Below are 22,252 nucleotides of genomic sequence, written 5' to 3'. Positions count from 1 at the left end.
ACTAGGTTATGCCACAGTAATAAACACTCCCAAAAATCTCAATGGCTGTAAACATTATTTCTCACCCTGTTTGTGACTATTGTAGATTGGCTGGGACTCTTTTTTTTTAATATAGTCAGTTCTTGTTGGGTTTTTTTTAAAGCATTTTTTAAATATGTTTGTTTGTTTGTTTTTGGCTGCACTGGGTCTTTGTTGCTTCACATGGGCTTTCTCTAGTTGCGGCGAGTGGGGGCTACTCTTCGTTGTGGTGCATGGGCCTCTCACTGCAGTGACTTCTCTTGTTGTGGAGCATGGGATCTAGGCATGTGGGCTTCAGTAGCTGTGACTTGCAGGCTCTAGAGCACAGGCTCAGTAGTTGTGGCATACGGGCTTAGTTGCTCCCAGGCATGTGGGATCTTCCTAGGGCAGGGATCAAACCCGTGTCCCCTGCATTGGCAGGTGGATTCTTAACCACTGTACCACCAGGGAAGTCCCGATTGTCTGGGACTCTGCTCCGTGTCATCTGCATCTAGGAACATAGGTTGACAGACACTCTACCATCTGGAACATCATAGATGCTGTGGCAGAGGGGAGGTGAGATGGAAAATGGTGCATTAGTTCTTAAGGGATTCTGCTTAGACAAACACCTTTCACTTCTGCTCACATCTCATTGGCCAAGGGAGCCACGTGACCATGTCGATCTTTGCGGGGTCATGGAAGTTACAATCTTAACAGCTGAAGAGTCCTAATGATAACCACAATCTGCCTCTCTAGTGGCCAGTCAGCTCAGTTTTCTTCCTTTAAACAAAATTCACTTATTCCCTCCCCAAGAAGGACAACTTAAAAACCCCATTCAGGCATTGATCCGGCACCTCTGGGTAATGTATGTTTGTCCTTTCATCCAGAGGTTTGTTAGTCCCTTGGGGCTGGTGTAACACAATACCACAGACTGCAAGACTTAAACAACAGAAGTTTATTTCACACAGTTCTGGAGGCTAGAAGTCCAAGATCAAGGTGTCAGCAGGGTTGGTTTCCCCTGAGACCTATCTTATTGGCTTGGGACCTCACCTTATGACCTCACTTAACTTTAATTTCCTCTTTAAAGTTCCTGTCTCCAAGTGCAGTCTCCTTAGAGGTTAAGGCTTCCCCTTTGATTTGGGGGGACACAATTCAGTCCATGACAGCAGGTGATACACAGTGACTAAACTGGTCCTGGATGTGGCTATTCTCACTCTGGAGACATAAAATAAAAAGACATAGACACCCAATTTATAAAGATGAAACAGGGAACAGACAATTCCAACAAACATTTCTGTTTGGAAAGAGGGAAAATAGGAGATGCACAACAGACAGTGGTCTTCAGAAATTCTGAAATCCCCTAGACAAATGGTGGGTTGGCCGAAAGGTTCGTTTGAGTTTTTCTATAAAATCTTACAGAAATACCCAAACGAACTTTTTGGCGAACCCAATACTATGAGGTCTACCCTGGGGGTGGGGGATGTTAGTCCCTGAACATGCTCCCTGCAAGAAACCTCATTATCCGTCATCCTCCACAGGCCTGGCTTCCTTTTACATGATGCTCCTTGACACATCCGAAGTGGGCATCAGGGAAGATGCTCTGCTTGGGTGTGGCACGGCTTGCTCAGCCCACTTCCTGACCTAAATGTTTGGGCCCCAAGGGTCGTTTTAGGTCTTTAATAGCTTAATAGTTTTATAGTTTAATAATTTTAGTCCGGCATGATTCTTTTGGAAGTATACCTCTTGCAACAAGGTAATCAGTCTTTTATCTATTTGATCCAGAAAACTCCACTTGCCAACAGTCACAACCATATAAGATATGTCTTATTTGGATTTCTACTCTGGTACATCTTCGTCCTTGCAGAGGTTTTAATAATGGTGTGATAGCCAAGGAAATATAATCAGTTGAATAGTTTTTAACAGTAGGCACAGAGGTCATGCCCTGTGCTGCAAGACTCAGATTTAATATCTTTTTTATTACTAAACGGTTCTTTCAATTTTATCTTCTGCTGTTTGGAATCTAAAATCAGTCAGCCTTTCCAATATTGCAAAGCCTCAAATCTTCCACGAACTCCTGCCTGGAATCCAGCTAATTCTTTTCTGACCTTGTCTCTTATAATACTTTGTCAAGTGCAGCCAACGGAAACCAACATGTTACTAATACAGTTGACCCTTGAACAACACAAGTCTGAACTGCGCAGGTCCACTTATACTCAGATTTTTTCAATAGTAAATACTATGTTACTACCTGACCCATGGTTGTTCAAAAGCCAACTCTATTGCTTTCCTGCCTCTTTTTGTAGAACTGCAAATTCATTAGGCATATAATCTGCCTTCCAAAGAGCTGTGGGCAACAGTTTCAGCAAAATTTTTGCACCTGCATAACAAGGATTGTCATCTTTCAGGGCTTTATCACAGTTTCTTCACTGCCTAAGCCTTGCCCTTCGAGCCAATGACAAACTGTAATTTTCTTGCTATGTTAGCACCTGACTCCTGGTGGCAATTTCTGTATCAGTCAGAATAAGCTAAACTATGCTGCAGTAAGTAACAGCCCCACAATTTTCATAGCTAGAAAAAATAAATAATTATTTCTCACATTACCTGTTCCTTATGCATCAGCTGGTAGGGAGCACGGAGTGGGCTCTGCTTCATGTCACCTTCACTAAGGGACAGAGTCTGACAACGACTCCACCACCTGGAACTGTTATGGCAGGAAGAAATGAGTGCAGTAGTTGATGCACTATATCATGAAAACTCTGTCCACATCTTATTGACCACACTAAGTCGCACGGCCTCACCTAATTTCAAGGAGCTGGAGAATTCTAATCCTACCATGTGCATGGAAAGCAGAGTACCAAAATAACAGCCAACAGTCCTTATGATGGTCACATTCACTTGTTTAGATCAAGATACCTAAGAATAAGCTCCAATAAACTTTCCAAAAGACTGCACATAAAAAGAAGACACCAATCTTCATCTGCATTTCTATATGCAGGAGAATACTTTAGGCCATCTCCCAGACAGATCTTTAAAATGCCAGGTTCCACTGACTCCTACAGTGTGGGTGGGAATGTCAGTTGTTACAGCCACTATGGAAAACAGCATGGAGCTTCCTCAAAAAACGAAAAATAGAGTTGCCATGTGATCCAGCAATCCCACTCGTGGGCATGTATACAGACGAAACTCTAATTTGGAAAGATACATGCACGTCTATGTTCATAGCAGCACTATTCACAATAGCCAAGACGTGGAAACAACCTACATGTCTATTGACAGATGAATGGACAAAGAAGATAGATAGATAGATAGATAGATAGATAGATAGATAGATAGATAGATAGATAGATAATCTAACATCTTCTTTGTCCATTCATCTGTCCATTCATATATATAATATATATATATATATATATATAAAATGGAATACTATTCAGCCATAAAAAAAGAATGAAATAATGCCATTTGCAGCAACATGGATGGACTCAGAGATATCACGTATATGTGGAATCTAAAATATGACATAAATTAACACATCTACGAAACAGAAACATTCACAAACATAGAGAACAGACTTGTGGTTGCCAAGGGGGAGAGGGTAGGGGAGGAAGGACTGGGAGTTTGGAATTAGAAGATGCAAACTATTATATATAGAATAGATAAACAACAAGGTCCTACTGTATAGCACAGGGAACTGCATTCAATATCTTGTAATAAACCATAATGGAAAAGAATATGAAAAAAGTCTCTAAAAATATAAACCACAAAATCAAGGAGAGCAGAAAAAAGTTAAAGTCCATGTTGAAATTTTTTTTTAAAATGTAGGTTCCATTGGATTTTAAGAGATACTTCATGAAAAAAGAATTGTGTGTTCCAATAAAGTTGAAAAAATGCATATGAAGTTAAATGGGTTTCTTTGCTGCAGAATTTCTCAGGAGCATCTCATGGAATGAGGGGAACTTGAAACACATTTGGGGAGAAAATAGCTTTCATTTCTAAGAATATAATTCAGTAAGTGAATTATCTGCATTGTGTTTAAGTTTTGTTTCTCAGGTGAATTAATTCTAGGCTTGGTTATCTTCAAGGATATAAGCCATGGAATCCAAAAAATTACCTGTAACTAAAAAAGGGTATCTTGGGCTTCCCTGGTGGTGCAGTGTTTAAGAATCCACCTGCCAAGGCAGGGGACATGGGTTTGATCCCTGGTCCGGGAAGATCCCACATGCCACAGAGCAAGTAAGCCTGAGAGACACAACTACTGAGCCTGAGCTCTAGAGCCAGCAAGCCACAACTACTGAGACCATGTGCCCCAACTACTGAGGCCCACATGCCTAGAGCCGGTGCTCCACAACAAGAGAAGCCACTGCAATGAGAAGCCCACGCACCGCAACAGAGAGTAGCCACCGCTTGCCACAACTAGAGAAAGCCCAAGTGCAGCAATGAAGCCCAATGCAGCCAAGAAAGGAAGGAAGGAAGGAAGGAAGGAAGGAAGGAAGGAAGGAAGGAAGGAAGGAAGGAAAAGAAAAAGGGTATCTCTGTGTTACAGAACCAGCTCCAGCACGCCAGAGTTTCATATTCTGTGTTTCCATGATTTCAGGAAGCTTCTGCGAGCTAGTATGGGAAGGTGTTTTCGAATAGATACTTCTCCTATCATAGATTCTCCCTGCTTGCTACTTCTCACCATTAATCAGGCAAAGGAATGGAGTGGGTCCTCTTCTCTTCTCAAGTTGCCCTTTTTTAGGAGTTCCCTTCCCATTAAGATTATTTTATCATTCATATTCATGCAATTTTACTCACTTAACAGAAGAAACTGCACCTAGATTCCATAAGCTCCATGTGGAGCCCTATACCAAAGTCACAAGACAAAATTCCAGAGTTAACTCAATCCCCATAGCAAGCTTTGATTCATGACTTGGGCTAGCTGATAACCCGACCCCATATTAGAGAAGATACTCAGAAGATATTTACCCTATAGGACCCTAGCCTATCACCTAAAGACCCCTTTCACCTTATGGCCCTCTGACCAATCGATTAATGCTATCCTCTTAGCAGCAATTTTCTTTGTCTTGGGGTTATAGAAGCTGGCTGCGAGCCCATGAGAGGGTCGCCTCTCCCTGGCTAGCAGGAAGTCAGCCTGCTATCTCTACAGTGTCCCTTCTCTCTAATAAACTCCATCTTCCTTACCTTCTGCCTTGTGTCTGGAAATTCTTTTCCAACCCACGCTCAGACCCCGACATTCCATAGGCCTGACCCAAACTCACTTGTGCAGCTTCACTGATTCCAATCTGTTCCACACATCCTACCCAACTAGACATTTCTTTGCTTTTGACCATAGTGTAATTTCCATGCCCTGGTTTTCTTTCCTTTTTTTTTTTTTTAATTTTATTTATTTATTTATTATTTTTTGGGGGGTACACCAAGTTCAATCATCTGTTTTTATACACATATCCTCATATTCCCTCCCTTCCTTGACTCCCCCCCCCCCCGAGTCCCCCCCACCCTCCCCTCCCCAGTCCTCTAAGGCATTTTCCATCCTCGAGTTGGACTCCCTTTGTTATGCAACAACTTTCCACTGACTATCTGTTTTACAGTTGGTAGTATATATATGTCTGTGCTACTCTCTCGCTTCGTCTCAGCTTCCCCTTCACCCCCCGCCCCCTCCCAAACCTCGAGTTCTGCCCTGGTTTTCTATTTGTAGTACAAGGAGGCTGTGTACCTGTTTCTATTGTTACCATTGTGTTTACAACTTTAGAAATGCATGGCTGATTTATCTCCTGATACTAAACTGCATTATGAACAACTGAATGTTTGATACACTCTCAAGAATGAGCTTGCTCTCTTGCTGTTCTCCTGCCTTATTTACTTCAAGAAGAACATTGGACGCCTGCTCAAGAAGGATGGTGCTCCGTGGTTACGTCCTCTCTGGGAGTTGCAAACAAGACGCCATCCGCCTGCCAAGCACATGCGGGGGTGTTCCAACGTGCAACAGAAGCTTTGCTGATCAGTGAACAGCACAAACGACAGCTGCTAGTTCAGCTCTGGCTACAATCAGAAATTGAGACTTACCCCATCTCCAAGGGCTGGTTAAAGCTCTGATGCACGCATGGACTACCCGGCCATATGGGGTGGCCCACTCAGCTCGAGCTGAAACTTTCTATTAGAAGTTTATAGAGTTCAGGAAAACGTGCTTCTGATACCAATCCATTGCTATTTTCTGATCATTACTTGAACAATGCCATTTAAAGTCACACACTTTTCATCTCTGACGATACAATCCGATTTGCTCATAGGTAGAATTTGTGGGGAGCTGCTAAAAGTGATCCTTCTAACCAAACTGCCATCTCCATCTCTTTAGATGAAGGCATCCGTCTCTGGAACCCCCACCCCCACCCCTCTGGTATTAATACGCCCTCGGAAATAAGTCATCAAGCCAATGCTTCTTAAACTTCCCCACTAATGTACCCCTACCAGAAGATAATGAAGGTGTCTGGAAGCGAATGCAAGAGGCTAGTCTGAAGCGCCCCAAGGGGATTCAGGATGAGAAAGACAGGATACTGGCCATAGATAGGTAAGGTGCATACCAAAGGAACAATTTCAATGAGCTGATTTCAATAATTTTCAATAATTTCAATTTTTTGCATCTTCCCATACATAGAAAAGCACTAAAATCGTTGACATGTCTGTTTTTTGTGATTAGCAGTAATCTTTTGATGTTTTACTACACATTTTTTTTCCCCAGCAAAAACTCCTTTGTATTCTGGCACAGCAGTCCCTCAGAGCTATCTAAGAGGCTGCCTCCCAGGCTATAGCCCTCAGTAAGTTCCCCAAATAAAGCCTAACTGGCAACTTTCAGGCTGTGTGTTTTTCTTCAGCTGACAGCATCCAGAAGTAATTTAAGAGTACTGGGAGGAGGAGGGCCTTGAAGAAAGCAGATGAGGGAGAAGGAAGCAAAACAGGAACGGAAGGTGCTGCAGAGAAATCCGTAATGATATTCAGGTGGGAGCAGGCACTCGGAGCAGGAGAGAGCACCTGGCATCTCTGTGATCCTGGCTACCTGAATATTGTGCGGTGGCTCACCTCAGACCTTCTGGTGGCTGTGAAATGTAATCGTTGTGTGATCTGTAATCCTGTGTGGAAACAAGAAGGAATAGGCATAAGTCCCCTTGGGGAAAGCCAGCCTTTCTTCTGCAGTAAGAAATTAGAGTCCAAGGTTGGACACTTAATCCTCTCTTTCCATCACCACTGTAAAAATGGAGGATGGGAGACCTGTACATATTGCCATCTGCCACAAAGCATTTCTTGGCATAACTCCCTTCCTAGAGATGAAATACTTTGTCTTTCCTGGCAGAATGCTGTTATTTCAATGCATCGTACACATAACTCACTGCCTTGCAAAGAAAAGAATTGCTCCTATCTGGATTACAGAAGAGGCAGGTGAATACCGAAAGACAGACCATGTTTGTGGGTAGACTTAGTGTGTGTGGTGTTGATGTCAAGATGCTTACAATTCCCCTATAACTCTCCAGTGAATCTGGTTACAAATCACTTGGTAATTAAATATCCTCTTCACGATATCATGGCTGATTTAATGAGGGCCAAATCCATCATAACAGATTGTTAATCTGAGCTGGTGGGGCTTTTTTCGCTTTGTTTCATTTTCAAAGATTTTTATTACAGTAAGATATTTGGTAATATTCTTCATTAGGCTGATAAGTTTTGAATTGCTTTTCATTTTATTATCACATTAGTTCCTTCTTAATGGTTTTACTAGAACTCAGAAGTCTCCCAAGTTTTAATAACCTCTCTTTTTTCAGTACTTATAGTCATAGAATTAATTGTATAAAATCATGATCCTTCACTGAATGTGTCACTGGGCCAAAATAAGAAAATTCAATAGGAGGAATCAGACCTTGAAGAGTGATTGACGATTCATCTCACTACAGATTTTTCACTTTGAGTCTTTCATTTGCTTTGCTGTAGCACAATTTCCTTTTTTTCCACCTCTAAGAATATCCTTCAGATGGAGGAATGCTTTAGAATTCTCTGAACTGGGGGTAACTAAAGTTAAACTTTTTAGATATCAGTTGATTTTTTTAAGTATAGGAAAGGACATGTTTTTATTCACGTGAGAATATTTTCTTTGCAGCTGGTTTTGTTTAAAGGAGAGACAACGATAAGGTGACTACAAGAAATTATCAAATTAGCAATTAGCAAGTTTTCGTAGGATCTTATTTTCATGTGCATCTTCCTTGACTCATGGTGGTAACAAATCTCTTAAAAACAAATGCGTGTTAGTTAAAGTCCTGAGGTCAAATCACCATTGTTAAATCATAATTAATTACTTAGAGAACAAAATGTCAGATATAACAGGCTCAGAAAGAACAGAAATTTTAAATTGTTTTATCTGAGATCTTGGCAAACAATGAAGCTATCAAGTGGAAATCAGTGACCTGGTTTTCAAAACGAAATAAATAATTAAATGTCTAATAATGAGACTAAGAGTTGAGCAAATCAAAATCATAGTTTAAAAAATCATTATCGGGACTTCCTAGGTGGTGAAGTGGTTAAGAATCCGCCTGCCAATGCAGGGGACACAGGTTCGACCCCTGCCCCAGGAAGAAACCACATGCCGCAGAGCACCACAACTAAGCCTGTGCACCACAACTATTGAGCCAGAGCTCTAGAGTCTGTGAGCCACAACTATTGAGCCCATGTGCCGCAACTACTGAAGCCCATGCACCTACAGCTCATGCTCCACAAGAAAGGCCACCACAATGAGGAACCCATGCACCACAACAAATATTAGCTCCCGCTCGCTGCAACTAGAGAAAGCCCATGTGCAGCAACGAAGACCCAACATAGCCAATGAAATAAATAAATAAATACATACATACATACATAAATTTATTTTAAAAAATCATTATCAAATGAACAATTACTTGGGGTGATCAGAAACTTCCACTTTTAGCAGTGTACAACTGACTACATACATTACAACTAAAGTCTCTCCAGCAGCAGCAAATTAAAACATTATCCTCATGTCTAAATCTCACTTCTAAATCTAACACATAATAGGTGTGCAATAAATGTATACTGAATGAATGGGTTTGTTCAATTAATGGTTTTAATCAGTTAAAAGAGAACTAACTAAGCCCATCCAACCTAACTCTCTGGTCTGACTAAGATGTAAAATTTGCAACTAATCAATTGCTGATGGATCTGATTTTTTTTAACAATTTATAATATTTGAGGAGATGAGTTACATCTAAAGATATTTAAGTAAGCAAACTATTAAGGTGATAACCAAACTATGACACAAACTCTTACTATGTTGGTCCTTGATATATACAAAACTAAATATAGTAAGTATGTAGAAATAAACACAGGTTTTATTTTCTTCAAAAGCATCAGGTAACCATATGGCTTCACTGGTGAATTCCATCAAACATTTAAAGAAGAATTAACATCAATCCTTCACAAATTCTACAAAATAATAGAAGGGAAGGGAAGATTTTCCAAACCCATTCTGTGAGTTCCATATTACCCTGATACCAAAACCAGATGAAGATTCACAAGAAAAGAAAACCACAAATTATTCCTTATGACTATAGGCACAAAACTCCTCAACAAAATAGTAGCAAAATGAATCCAGGAACTAAAAACAAAGACCACATGATCATCTCACTAGATAAAGAAAAAGCATTTGACAAAGCCTGATACCTTTCATCATAACACTCAATAAACTAGAAAGAGAAGGAAAGTTTTTCATTCTGACAAACAGTATCTAGCCAAAAAAGCCCACAGATAATATTATACTTAATGCTGAAAGACTGAAAGCTTTCCCCCTAAGTCCAGGAACAAGATGAGGATGCCTACTCTCACCAATTCTGTTCAACATTGTACCGGATGTTCTAACCAGGGCAATTAGACAAGAAAAAGAAATAAAAATATCCACATTAGATGATACAATCTTGTACACAGAAAATACTAAGATATTCATAAATACACTATTAGAGCTAATAGAAAAGTTCAGAAAGGTTGCAAAGTACAAGATCAATTGCATTTCTATACACTAACAATGAACAATCTGAAAAGGAAATTAAGAAAACAATTCCATTTACAATAGTATACAAAAGAATAAAATCCTTAGGAATACTCTTAACAAAAGAAATGCAAGACTTCAACATGGAAAACTATAAAACACTGTTGAAAGAAATTAACGATCTAAAGAAATGGAATGCCATCCCATTTTCATGCAGGATAACTTAATAGTGTTAAGATGGCAATATTCCACAAACTGGTATTCAGATTCAATGAAATATCTATCAAAATCCCTGCCGGAGCCTGCCGGCAAAATCGATCAGGTCCTTAGGCAAACACGACACGGCTTAGAAAGAAAGAAAGACAGACACACAAAAGATGGGGTTGAGAGGATCAGAAGCCCAGAATGCAGAAGCATTCCAGAGCCACTGACAAACTTCTTTATTATGCAGTGGCTTTTTATACACTCTCAGAACAAAGGGGGACATCAAACGAAATGACTCCTTCTTTGTTATAACTTGTTCTATCTCTTCAAGGGCACCAGGAACTTGCGTAGTAGCTTGTACCATACATGGTCTCAGGATGTTCTCATACGATAAGGAGTCTGTGGGAACACATGCTGCAGCCCAAGGAATCACATGCTCTTTGTTTAAGCACATACTCAAGGTCAGGGGTGGCGGGACAGAGAGCTATGTTTGTTTTACACAAACCCTTGAATTAAGGCAGCTCCCAGGGCCACGTCCTGGGAGCAGGACCCCTTTCTCAGGGCGGCTCCCCGCAAATCCCAGCTGACTTTTTTAACAGAAATTGACAAGCTGATCCTAAACTTCATGTGGAAATAAATGCAAGGGACCCTGAATTGCCAACACAGTCTTGAAAAAGAACGAAGTTGAAAACTCACACTTCTCCATTTCAGGACTTACTACAAAGTTACAGCAATCAAGACTATGTAGTACTGGCATAAGAACAGAATTATAGGTCAATGAAATAGAATTGAGAGTCCAGAAATTAAACCATTTATATATGGTCAATTGAGTTTTGACAACGGTGCTATGACAATTCAACAGAGAAAGAATAAGTCTTTTCAACAAAGACTGAGACAACTGGATACCCACATACAAAGGAATGAAGTTGCAACTCTACCTCACACCATATACAAAAATTAACTCCAAATGAATTGAAGAGTTAAATGTAACAGCTAAAACTATTAAACTCCTAGAAGAAAACTTAAGTATAAATACTCATGACCATGAGTTAGCAATTATTTCTTAGATGACATCAAAAGCACAAGACAATGAAAAATAAATTAGACTTCACCAAAACTAAAAATGTTTGTGCTTCAAAGGACACTATCAAGGGACTTCCCTGGTGGCACAGTGGTTAAGAATCTGACTGCCAATGCAGGGGACACAGGTTCAATCTCTGGGCAGGGAAGATCCCACATGCCATGGAGCAACTAAGCCCGTGCACCACAACTACTGAGCCTGCACACCACAACTACTGAAGCCCACATTCCTAGAGCCCGTGCTCCACAAGAGGAGAAGCCACTGCAATAAGAAGCCCACGCACTGCAATGAAGAATAGCCCCTGCTCAGTGCAACTAGAGAAAGCACGTGCACAGCAATGAAGACCCAACACAGACAAAAAAAAAAAAAAGGACACAATCAAAAAAGTAAAAAGACAACCCACAGAATGGGAGAAAATACTTACAAATCATACATCTGATAAAAGTCTAGTATCCAGAATAATTAAAGAACTCTTACTACACACCAATAAAAAAGATAAATAACCTAATTTGTTAAATGGGCAAACGATTTGAATGGACATTTCTCCAAAGAATATATATGTGGCCAATATGCACATGAAAGGATAGTCGATATCATTCATCATTAGAAAAAATGCAAATGAAAGCCACAAAGAGATACCACTTCATACTCATTAGGATGGCTATAATAACAAAGACGGACAATAACAAGTGTTGGTGAGGCTGCAGAGAAACTGGAACCCTCATACACCATTGTTGAGACTGTAAAGTGGTGCAGCCCCTTTGGAATATAATTTGGCATTTCCTCAAAAAGTTAAGCATAGAATTACTATACAACCCAGCAAAAGAACTGAAAACAAATGTTCTCACAAAAACTCATATAGAAATATTCATAACAGCATTATTCATTATAGCCAAAAAGTGGAAACCATCCAGGTGCCCATCAATTGATGAGTGGATAATAAAATCTGGCCTATCCACACAGTGGAATATTATTCAGCCATAAAAAGTAATGAAGTACTATTATACACTACAACATCGATGAACACTGAAAGCCTAATGCTAAGTGAAAGTAGCCAGGCACGAAAAGTCACATCTAGTATGATTCCATTTAGACAACATTTCCAGAATAGACAAATTCACAGAGACAGAAAACAGATTAATGGTTTCTGAGGGCTGGGGAAGTAGAGGATGGGGGTTACTGCTAATGGGTACAGGGTTTATTTCTGGGTTGTAGAAAACGTTCTAATGTTAGATAGTGGCAATGATTGCACAATTTGTGAATATACTAAAAACCACTGAATTGTACACTTAAAAAAATCAGTGCCCTAACCATAAAGTACTAGGTCCTTTTTTCAAAAAAATAAAAAGCATCAGATAAAATACTAAGATATTTGAAAATCTGATTGTCCCAAAAATTATATAAAGTTATTGCAATTAAGACAAAAATGAAAACACTAAAAATCATATCTTTAAGTTGTATCTATTTTCCTTAAAAAGAAAAATAATTTTGTCATTACTTCTATATATCATATAATGTAGATGTAAAAATGTGTCATCAAAGCTACAGCTGTATAGGATAATGGCTAATAAAATGACAAAAAAACACTCCATCTTTCTTTTATTAGGAAAATTATCATAAAATATTCTGCAATGATTATTTTTCAGTAGGAGGCAAATCACGTCTGTTCACTGACTATTCTCCACCTTCTCCCTTTCCTCAACATGCTTACCATTTTACCAAAAAATTGATCAATGAGGTTTAATAAAGTACAACCATAGTTAAGGCTGGTATTTGCAATTACTGAAGTTTACTCTCCAGTTTTTGCACTTTGCATTTACTATTCATTGATTAATCAAAAATTTCGCCATTGTCCCTTTTTGAAATACAGTGTGTATATGTGTTTTTAATTTTGGAAAAGAAATGGCAACCAGTCCAAGGAAACTAACTATAATCTAATGTTCATTAAAACAAGGATCACTCTTGAAAGATAATTATAAAAATGACTGTATATCATCTCATAACCTCAGATGATATACACTGACATACAACTATAAAGCTCAATTTGTTATTCTCTATAAAATGGCAATGTAAAAAACTAGAGAAGATCCTGAAGGTTTAAAACACTGGAGGATAAAATTCCCAATATGTTTAATGTGATTCCAGCCCTGATACTGTGGATATACAATAGATTTTAGAGGGCACCGATCGTATTGGATTTGAATTATAATTATCACATATATCAAGTGCTATCTTAATAGATTTCTTAACTAAAATACATTACAATTAGAATTATAATGGTTATAATACCTTTCTTATAAGAAGCTTGCTATTCAGAACTCTCTCACTAATCCATGAAAAAGGAGGGAGAAAGCAGAAATTAATATCCCCACTTCATATTTTTAATAAGAGAAAGTGAGAAATGAAATGCAATCAATAAGATTCTGTAAATTAAAAACCCTGAAGAATCTATAAAGGAGCTACAAGGACTAATAACTGGGTCATGATCAAATATATAAAAAAACTGTTGTACTTTTATGTGGCAGCAATAAAAAAATTGGAAATTGACATTTTTAAACTATTGTTTACAATACAACCCAAAAACATGAACTACTTAGGTACAAATCCAATAAATATGTTCAAGATCCATATGCTAAAAATTACCAAATGCTGATGAAAAAATTTAATTATTTAAGCAAACATGAGATATACTGTGTTCATGAAATGGAAGACTCAATGTTGTTAAGATATCAATTCTCCCAAATTAATTTATAGATTTGATGGAAGTTCCTTCAAAATCCTAGTAGACATTTTTGTAGAAATTGGCAAGTTTATTCTAAAATTTACATGATGAGGCAAAGGAACTTCAATAGCCAAGACGACGTTTACAAAAAACAAAGTTGAGACTTACCATAAAGCTGTAATACTTAAGACTGTAAGGAACTGAAGAAAGATAGACACATAGGTCAGTAGAACAAAATATACAGTCCAGAAGTAGACTCACATATATTTTGTCAACTGATTTTGAACACAAATGCAATGACAATTTAAAAGAGAAAGAACAGTTTTTTCAACAAATGCTGCTGGAATAATTGGATGGCCATATGTAAAGAAATAAACCTTAATCCATACCTTACCCACAAAATTTAACCCAAAATGGATCACAGACCTGAATGTAAAACCTAAAACTATAACTATAAAGCTAAATTGCAAAATCAAACAGAGGAGAAAAACTTTGTGACTTCGGCAAAGATTTCTTAGATATGATATGAAAGTACAACTCATAAGAGATTGATTAAGTTGGACTTCATCGAAATTAAAAACTCCATGGGCTTCCCTGGTGGCGCAGTGGTTAAGAATCCGCCTGCCAATGCAGGGGACACGGGTTCGAGCCCTGGTCTGGGAAGCAACTAAGCCCAAGTGCCACAACTACTGAAGCCTGTGCACCTAGAGCCTGTGTTCCACAAGAGAAGCCACCACAATGAGAAGCCCACGCACTGCAACAAAGAGTAGCCCCTGCTTACCACAATTAGAGAAAGCCTGTATGCAGCAATGAAGACCCAATGTAGCCAAAAATGAAAATAAAATAAAATAAATAAATTTATTAAAAAAAAAAACAACTCCTGCTTTGCGACATAGAGAACAGACTTGTGGTTGCTGGGGCTGCGGGTGTGGGTGTGCAGGGAGGGATGAATTGGGAGTTCCAGATTAGCAGATGCAAGCTATTATATATAGGATGGACAAACAAGGTCCTACTGTACAGCACAGGGAACATATTCAATATCCTGTGATAAACCATGATGGAAAAGAATATGAAAAAGAATGTATACATATGCAGAACTGAATCATTTTGCTGTACAGCAGAAATTAACACAACATTGTAAATCAACTATATTTGAATAAAATAAATTTTAAAAAAACTTCAGCTTTGCAAACTACACTGCTAAATGAAGGAAAGAGAAAAGCCACAGACTGGGAGAAAATACTGGCAAAACACACATCTGATAAAACACGTCTGATATATATTTGGATCCTAAATTTATAAAGAACTACCAAAGTAAGTAAACAACCCAATTTTAAGAACAGGCAAAAGATCTGAATAGACACTTCATTAAAGAACTGATCTGAAAACTATAAGACACTATAAGACTCAGAAAACTATAAGACACTATAAGACTCAGAAAACTATAAGACACTATAAGTACTCAGAAAACTAATGAAAGAAATCAAAGATGACACAAACAGATGGATGGACATACCATGTTCTTGGATTGGAAGAACCAACATTGTGAAAATGACTATCCTACCAAAAGCAATTTACAGATTCAATGCAATCCGCATCAAATTACCAATGGCATTTTTCACAGAACTAGAACAAGAAATTTAACAATTTGTATGGAAACGCAAAAGACCCCAAATAGCCAAAGCAATCTTGAGAATGAAAGACAGAGTTGGTGGAATCAGGCTTCCCGACTTCAGGCTATACTACAAGGCTACAATGATCAAGACAGTATGGTACTGGCACAAAAACAGAAATATAGATCAATGGAACAGAATAGAAAGCCCAGAGATAAACTACAGTCAACTAATCTATGACAAAGGAGGCAAGGATATACAATGGAGAAAAGGCAGCCTCTTCAATAAGTGGTGCTGGGAAAATTGGTCAGCTACATGTAAAAGAATGAAATTAGTACACTCTTTAACACCATACACAAAAATAAACTCCAAATGGATTAAAGACCTAAATGTAAGGCCAGACACTATAAAACTCCTAGAGGAAAACATAGGCAGAACACTCTTCGACATAAATAACAGTAAGATCTTTTCTGATCCACCCCCTAGAGTAATGAAAATAAAAACGAAAATAAATAAGTGGGACCTAATGAATCGTCAAAGCTTCTGCACAGCAAAGGAAACTATAAGCAAGACGAAAAGACAACCCTTAGAATGGGAGAAAATATTTGCAAACAAATCAACAGACAAAGGATTAATCTCTAAAATATATAAACAATTCATCCAGCTCAATATCAAAACAACAAACAACCCAATCAAAAAATGGGCACAAGACCTAAATAGGCATTTCTTCAAAGAAGACATACAGATGGCCAACAGGCACATGAAAAGCTGGTCAACGTCACTAATTATTAGAGAAATGCAAATAAAAACAACGAGGTATCACCTCACACCGGTTAGAATGGGCATCATCAGAAAATCTACAAACAGTAAATGCTGGAGAGGGTGTGGAGAAAAGGGAACTCTTGCACTGTTGGTGGGAATGTAAATTGATACAGCCACTATGGAGAACAGTATGAAGGTTCCTTGCAAAACTAAAAATAGAACTACCATATGACTCAGCAATCCCACTACTGGGCATCTACCCTGAGAAAACCATAATTCAAAAAGACACATGCACTCCAATGTTCACTGCAGCACTATTTACAATAGCCAGGACATGGAAGCAACCTAAATGTCCATCAACAGATGAATGGATAAAGAAGATGTGGTACATATATACAATGGAATATTACTCTGCTGTAAAAAGCAATGAAACTGGGACATTTGTAGAGACATGGATGGACCTAGAGACTGTCATACAGAGTGAAGTGAGTCAGAAAGAGAAAAACAAACATTGTATATTAACACATATATGTGGACTATAGAAAAAGGTACAAATCAACCTGTTTGCAAGGCAGAAATAGAGACACAGATGTAGAGAACAAACATGGACACCAAGTGGGGAAAGCAGGGAGGGTTGGGGGCGGAATGAAATGGGAGATTGGGATACCAAATTGTTCACTCTAAATATATGCAATTTATTGTATGTTAACTGTATCTCAATAAAAGTTCTTAAAAAAAAAAACAGGCAAAAGATCTGAATAGACACTTTATTAAAGAACTGATCTGCTATGGGTAGCAGATAAGATTATGAAAAGATGCTCCCCATTACATGATTAGAAAAATGCAAAATGATGCCCTAATAAAAAAAGAACAAAATAATGCCATTTGCAGCAACATGGATGGACGTAGAGACTGTCATACTGAGTGAAGTAAGTCAGACACAGAAAGACAAATATCATATAATATCTCTTATATGTGTGAAATCTTTAAAAAAAGGTGGGGGGTGTAAATGAATTTATTTGCAAAACAGGAGCCATAGATGTAGAAAACAAACTACGGGTACCAGGGAGTAAGGGGGCGGGGGATAAACTGGGAGACTGGGACTGACATATACACACTACTGTATATAACACAGATAACTAATAAGCACCTGCTGTACAGCACAGGGAACTCTACTCAATACCCTGTAGTGGGCTATATGGAAAAGAATCTTATAAAAAAAAAAAAGAGGGATATATGTATATGTATAACTGATTCACTTTACTGTACACCTGAAACTAATACATTGCAAATCAACTATACTCCAATAAAAATTAGAAAGAAAAAAAAGAAGAAGAAGAAAGAAAGAAAGAAAGAAAGAAACTGGAACAAACCTCTCAACGAGAGGAGAAAACTCAGAAAACCAAGTGCTGATGAGGACATCGAGCAACCGGAACTCCCCCAGGCTCGGATAACACGGCCACAGCCTGGCAGCTCCTTATGCACCCAGCAGCTCTATTTCTAGGGTTTACTCAACTTCAACAGACACTTGTATTCACACACAAAAAAGAAAAATTTCATAAAATAAAATAAAATCCAAATGTTTTTCAGCTGGTGAGTGATAAAGTCAGGTATCTGCAAACAGCAGACCCCTACCCAGCAACAAGGACTAATAAATACGAAACAATCTCAAATGCGTTATGCTCAGTGAAAGAAGCCAGACTCAAAGGTTTACATTCTGTGTGATGCCACCTCTACAATATTCTGGAAATAGAGGGGCAGGAGACAGATAAGTGGCTGTCAGGGAGACCGTCCGACCATATGGGGGCACACGGGAATTTTGTGGGTAACGGGATGGTTCTGTATCTCGACTGTGTGGTAGTTATGTGACGGGATGTATTTGTCAAAACTCACAGCCCTGTAAACTAAAGTGTTTTATCTTTCTGTATGTGAATTATACCTCAATTTTTTAAAGCACATACCATTCATATTTTACCATTAACACTTTAAAACATTGTTAAAACATTCTACCTGGTACTTACATATGGTATCATTATAAGCCTACACTTGGAAGATATTTCTATTTTCTTAGGCCAGAATATTGCTTTTTCTGAACAAAGGATTGAAAACCAGAAAAAAAAAAAACCAAACCCCACTCTGAAACTGTGAAACTTTCTCCTGCTATGGGGAAAAAAATTGTACATAGCAAATCCCTGTCCATCATTTCCGTCCACGTACAAATTGCACAGGAAGATCCTCTTTCTTGTTTTAATTCCAGCAACAGTTCATTTGCTTCTGGGACAGAATTCATCCTAATCAGTCTGAATTATTTTTATATTTGCTAGCAGTTTGCAAGATTTGACCAACAGTCATACGGATACTTTGAAATAATTGTTCGTTCATATCAGCCTGAACATAATCCGTTGCGTTCTGTAGCAAAGTAATTCTTTATGCCTGAAAAAAAAAATCAGAACCTTCTGTTTTATTGGAAACTCTTTTTAACATAGGATCAAAATCCAGGTTTTAAAAAGCATCAAGTGAAAATCTTAACAAATAATCACCCGACTACTGAAGATACAAAACGCAGACCTGTGAACCAAGCAGTGAAACAGAATAAAATGTAAATCCATCACGTACTGATCTCATCTCAGAGAACTGCTGAGCACTCAAGCTTTTTTCCTTCCCTTTGCCTAACTACTAAGTGGGTGGAAATGTTTTCCTTTCATTTACTGGAAACAAAAGTGATGCTGCATCAGCAGATAGGCTACAAAATAAAACAAAAAAACGAGATGATGCCTAGCTAAACGTGAACAAAACAAAACAACAAGAGGCTTCGTTAGGGCGTGAATTTTGCAATCAAAAACTGTATTTGGAAAAACTAAAATGTGGAAGGAAAAGACCTAACACCCCCTCAAGAGCAGAAAGAGGACACGGCACATGCCAGGTCCCAAGATGCAAGAGAGACAGGATGGAAAATAAGATGAAGGTGAGTGTCTGAGGGAAGAGGAGAGAAGTCAGCTCAGCTGAACTGATGGACAGAAGAAAAAAAAAAACTATTACCTGGAAAGTGAGTTGTAAATTGTAAACACAAGCAGAAACATGTGGTGAATGTGAAATCCACTGTTCTATTTTGGAACCCATCGCCCCTAAAAAGCTTAGATTTTGAATTGAGATATTATAAATGAAAATTTGTTAGTAGACAGAAATGTTATCTCAATTAGTGATTATGTTAAGAAAAACTTTTTCATTAGAAATGTCAAGTTTAGGGACTTCCCTGCAGTCCAGTGGTTAGATTCCACGCTTCCACTGCAGGGGACGCCAGTTCCATCCCTGGTCAGGGAACTAAGATCTCACGTGCTGAGCAGTGTGGCCAAAAAAAAAAAAAAATTCAAATTTAGACTCATTTACTCAGGAAGAAACCTGCATTGCAAGAATTTCAGTCACCTGAAAATGAAAGAAAATTTTAAAAAACAGAATGGATAGTAAAATGTATTCCAACTAGGGCTTTTTTAATCTACAGGGAGACAGCCGAGTTAGTTAACTGCTCTTAATGAATCCACATTAGAATAAAATATTGTCTAGAAATGAGGTTATTACTGGGAGATATATGGAGAAGTCGTGCAAATGTTAGTCCTGAAAAGGGGAGGAAGGTCAGTTCTGGAAACTAGGGACTGACAAGAGCTGAACCTCGGGAAAGAGTCGGGCAGAGAATGTTTACACACGCCGCAAAATGGAAGCAGAGACTCCTGCCGTGTGTGACAACACGGATGAACCCGGAGGACACCCTGCTGAGTGAAACAAGCCTGCACAGGACAAACACTGCATGATTCCACTTCCATGAGGAATCTGAAATAGTCAAACTCACAGAAGCAGAGAGTAGAATGGGCGTTGCCAAGGGCTTTGTGGAGGGGTAAAGGGGAGTTGTGTTCAATGGGTATAAAGTTTCAGGTCTACGGGATGAATAAATTCTAGAAGTCCACTGCTCAATACAGTGCCTAGAGTGAACAATTCAGTATTGTACACTTAGTCTGTTAGGAGGGCGGACCCCACGCAAGTGTTCTCACCACTAAGGCAACAACAGCTACAAAACACAGAAGAGCAGGAGGCACCTCGTGGAGGGGATGGGTATGTTTATTACCTTGACTGTGGTGATGGTTCCACAGGTGTGTGCATATGTCCATTCATCAAACTGTGTACATTAAACATGTCCAGGGTTTTGCTGGGGGGGGGTGGTTTGTGTATCAATTAGACCTCAATAAACCTGTTTTTGTTTTGGTTTTTTGTTTTTAAGAAAAATGTGAGAAAGCAAATAATAAAAAATAATAAGTCAAAGAAAATATGCAGAGACTACAGGAGACAGTGTGAATGGCTAGGAATGAGTCACAGCAGGGTAGCGCATTTTCTTTATTAACTAGAGAGCCAACACCACTGGGTGTGGGATGAAGGAAAACAGTGTAGCTGGACTTCAGTAAGACATGGGACCAACTCTCCCCTGACACCCTTTCTTCACCCATTTATTCAACAAATACATATGGACCAATTGCCCAACAGGGGTCCCCAACCCCCGGTCAATGGAACACTACAAGTCCTCAGCTTGTTAGGAACCGGGCCACATAGCAGGAGGTGAGCAGCGGGCGAGCTAGCAAGCTTCATCTGCTGCTCCCCACCACTCACATTACTGCCTGAACCATCCCTCCCAGCACTCTGAACCATCCCCCCCACCCGCTGGCCGTGGAAAAATTGTCTTCCACAAAACTGGTCCCTGGTGCCAAAAAGGTTGGGGACCGCTGGTCTAAGACATGCAGGCACTGTCCTCCGAGCTGGGACACAGTGATGGAGCCCACGTGGAGGTGACCCGGGTTACAGGTGGGTAGGTCTCAGGGCTCTGCTTCCTTCAAAGGTTGTGGCTTCTTCCTTCACATGATGTGGATGAGAACCCTGAAGATGGTTCTTCCCGTTGTGGGCGGCACAGGGGCAACCCGATGACTATATGATGAAATTAGGACCCAGCAGGCCCATCAAAACCCCCGGCAGTTGGGCAAATCCAACAGGATAAAATTTCAAAAGGAATATATTTAAGGGTCTTCATTTGCTTCAAAAACCTAATACCCACTTGGTCCAAAAAACAAACAAAAAAAAACCTCCACAAATGTGGTTTATATAAGATTATAATATGGGGCGGATGATGACTTAGATATATAATTAAAAATTCCACGTGAGTGAGATGAGGGTGTCATGTGTCCGTCTAATTTGAAGATGAGGAAGAGGGTCGTCTGTTCTCCTCTGTGTTGGCCCGGCCACACCTGGGGCTGTGTCTGGGTCCAGGAGCCACACTTCAGAAAGATCATACAATATCTAGTTTCTCTGCTGCAGAGCACAGAGAGTTCAATTCGATGCTTGGTGATGACCTAGACGGGTGGGATAGGGAGGCTGGGAGGGAGGCTCAAGAGGGAGGGAATACTCGGATATATGTATACATACAGCTGATTCACTCTGCTGTACAGCAGAAATGGCACAACAGTGTAAAGCAATTATACTCCAACAAAGATCTGAAGAAAAAAAAAAATCTAGCTTCTTTAGAGGAGAGTTACCAGCCTAGGGAGGTCAGTTTATATGAAGAACCGTGAAAAGAGAGGATTCACTGGGGACAGGAGACCGTCCCTCAAATCCTTCAAGTTCTAGCCCCTGGAGGAAGCATCAGATTCTTTCAGGCTGGTCCCCAGGGGCCCGAATTACACCAGCGGGTGGGAAGTGCCAAGTTTCACCCAGGCTCACAGAAGACATTTCCAACAGGGGTGCCCAAGATAAACAGGCTGCCTGAAGGACTAGGAGTGAACTGCCAGTCCCCGGAAGCA

General features: G+C 39.3%; 1 protein-coding gene across 9 annotated transcripts in view; it reads right to left on the bottom strand.

The window, feature by feature from the left end:
- Window positions 1–22,252, bottom strand: part of ATPSCKMT (ATP synthase c subunit lysine N-methyltransferase) — a 253,072-nt gene that overhangs the window by 203,105 nt on the left and 27,715 nt on the right. For 2 of the 9 annotated variants that reach the window (XM_057710181.1, XM_057710174.1), the window contains exon 5: window positions 7,072–7,121. The exons of 3 other annotated variants lie outside the window; for them this stretch is intronic. In XM_057710181.1, coding sequence (XP_057566164.1) covers window positions 7,072–7,121 — 50 coding nt within the window. Of the gene's footprint in view, window positions 1–1,044; window positions 1,213–2,598; window positions 2,699–7,048; window positions 7,122–22,252 lie in introns of those variants that run through there. 4 more of the 9 variants (XM_057710173.1, XM_057710175.1, XR_009049273.1 and 1 more) reach the window with 4 other exon arrangements.

The sequence above is a fragment of the Hippopotamus amphibius genome, chromosome 15 (assembly GCF_030028045.1).
Source record: "Hippopotamus amphibius kiboko isolate mHipAmp2 chromosome 15, mHipAmp2.hap2, whole genome shotgun sequence".
Lineage (NCBI taxonomy): Eukaryota > Metazoa > Chordata > Mammalia > Artiodactyla > Hippopotamidae > Hippopotamus > Hippopotamus amphibius.
The sequence above is the reverse complement of the archived record's forward strand: the minus strand, read 5'-3'. Positions and strand labels throughout refer to the sequence as shown.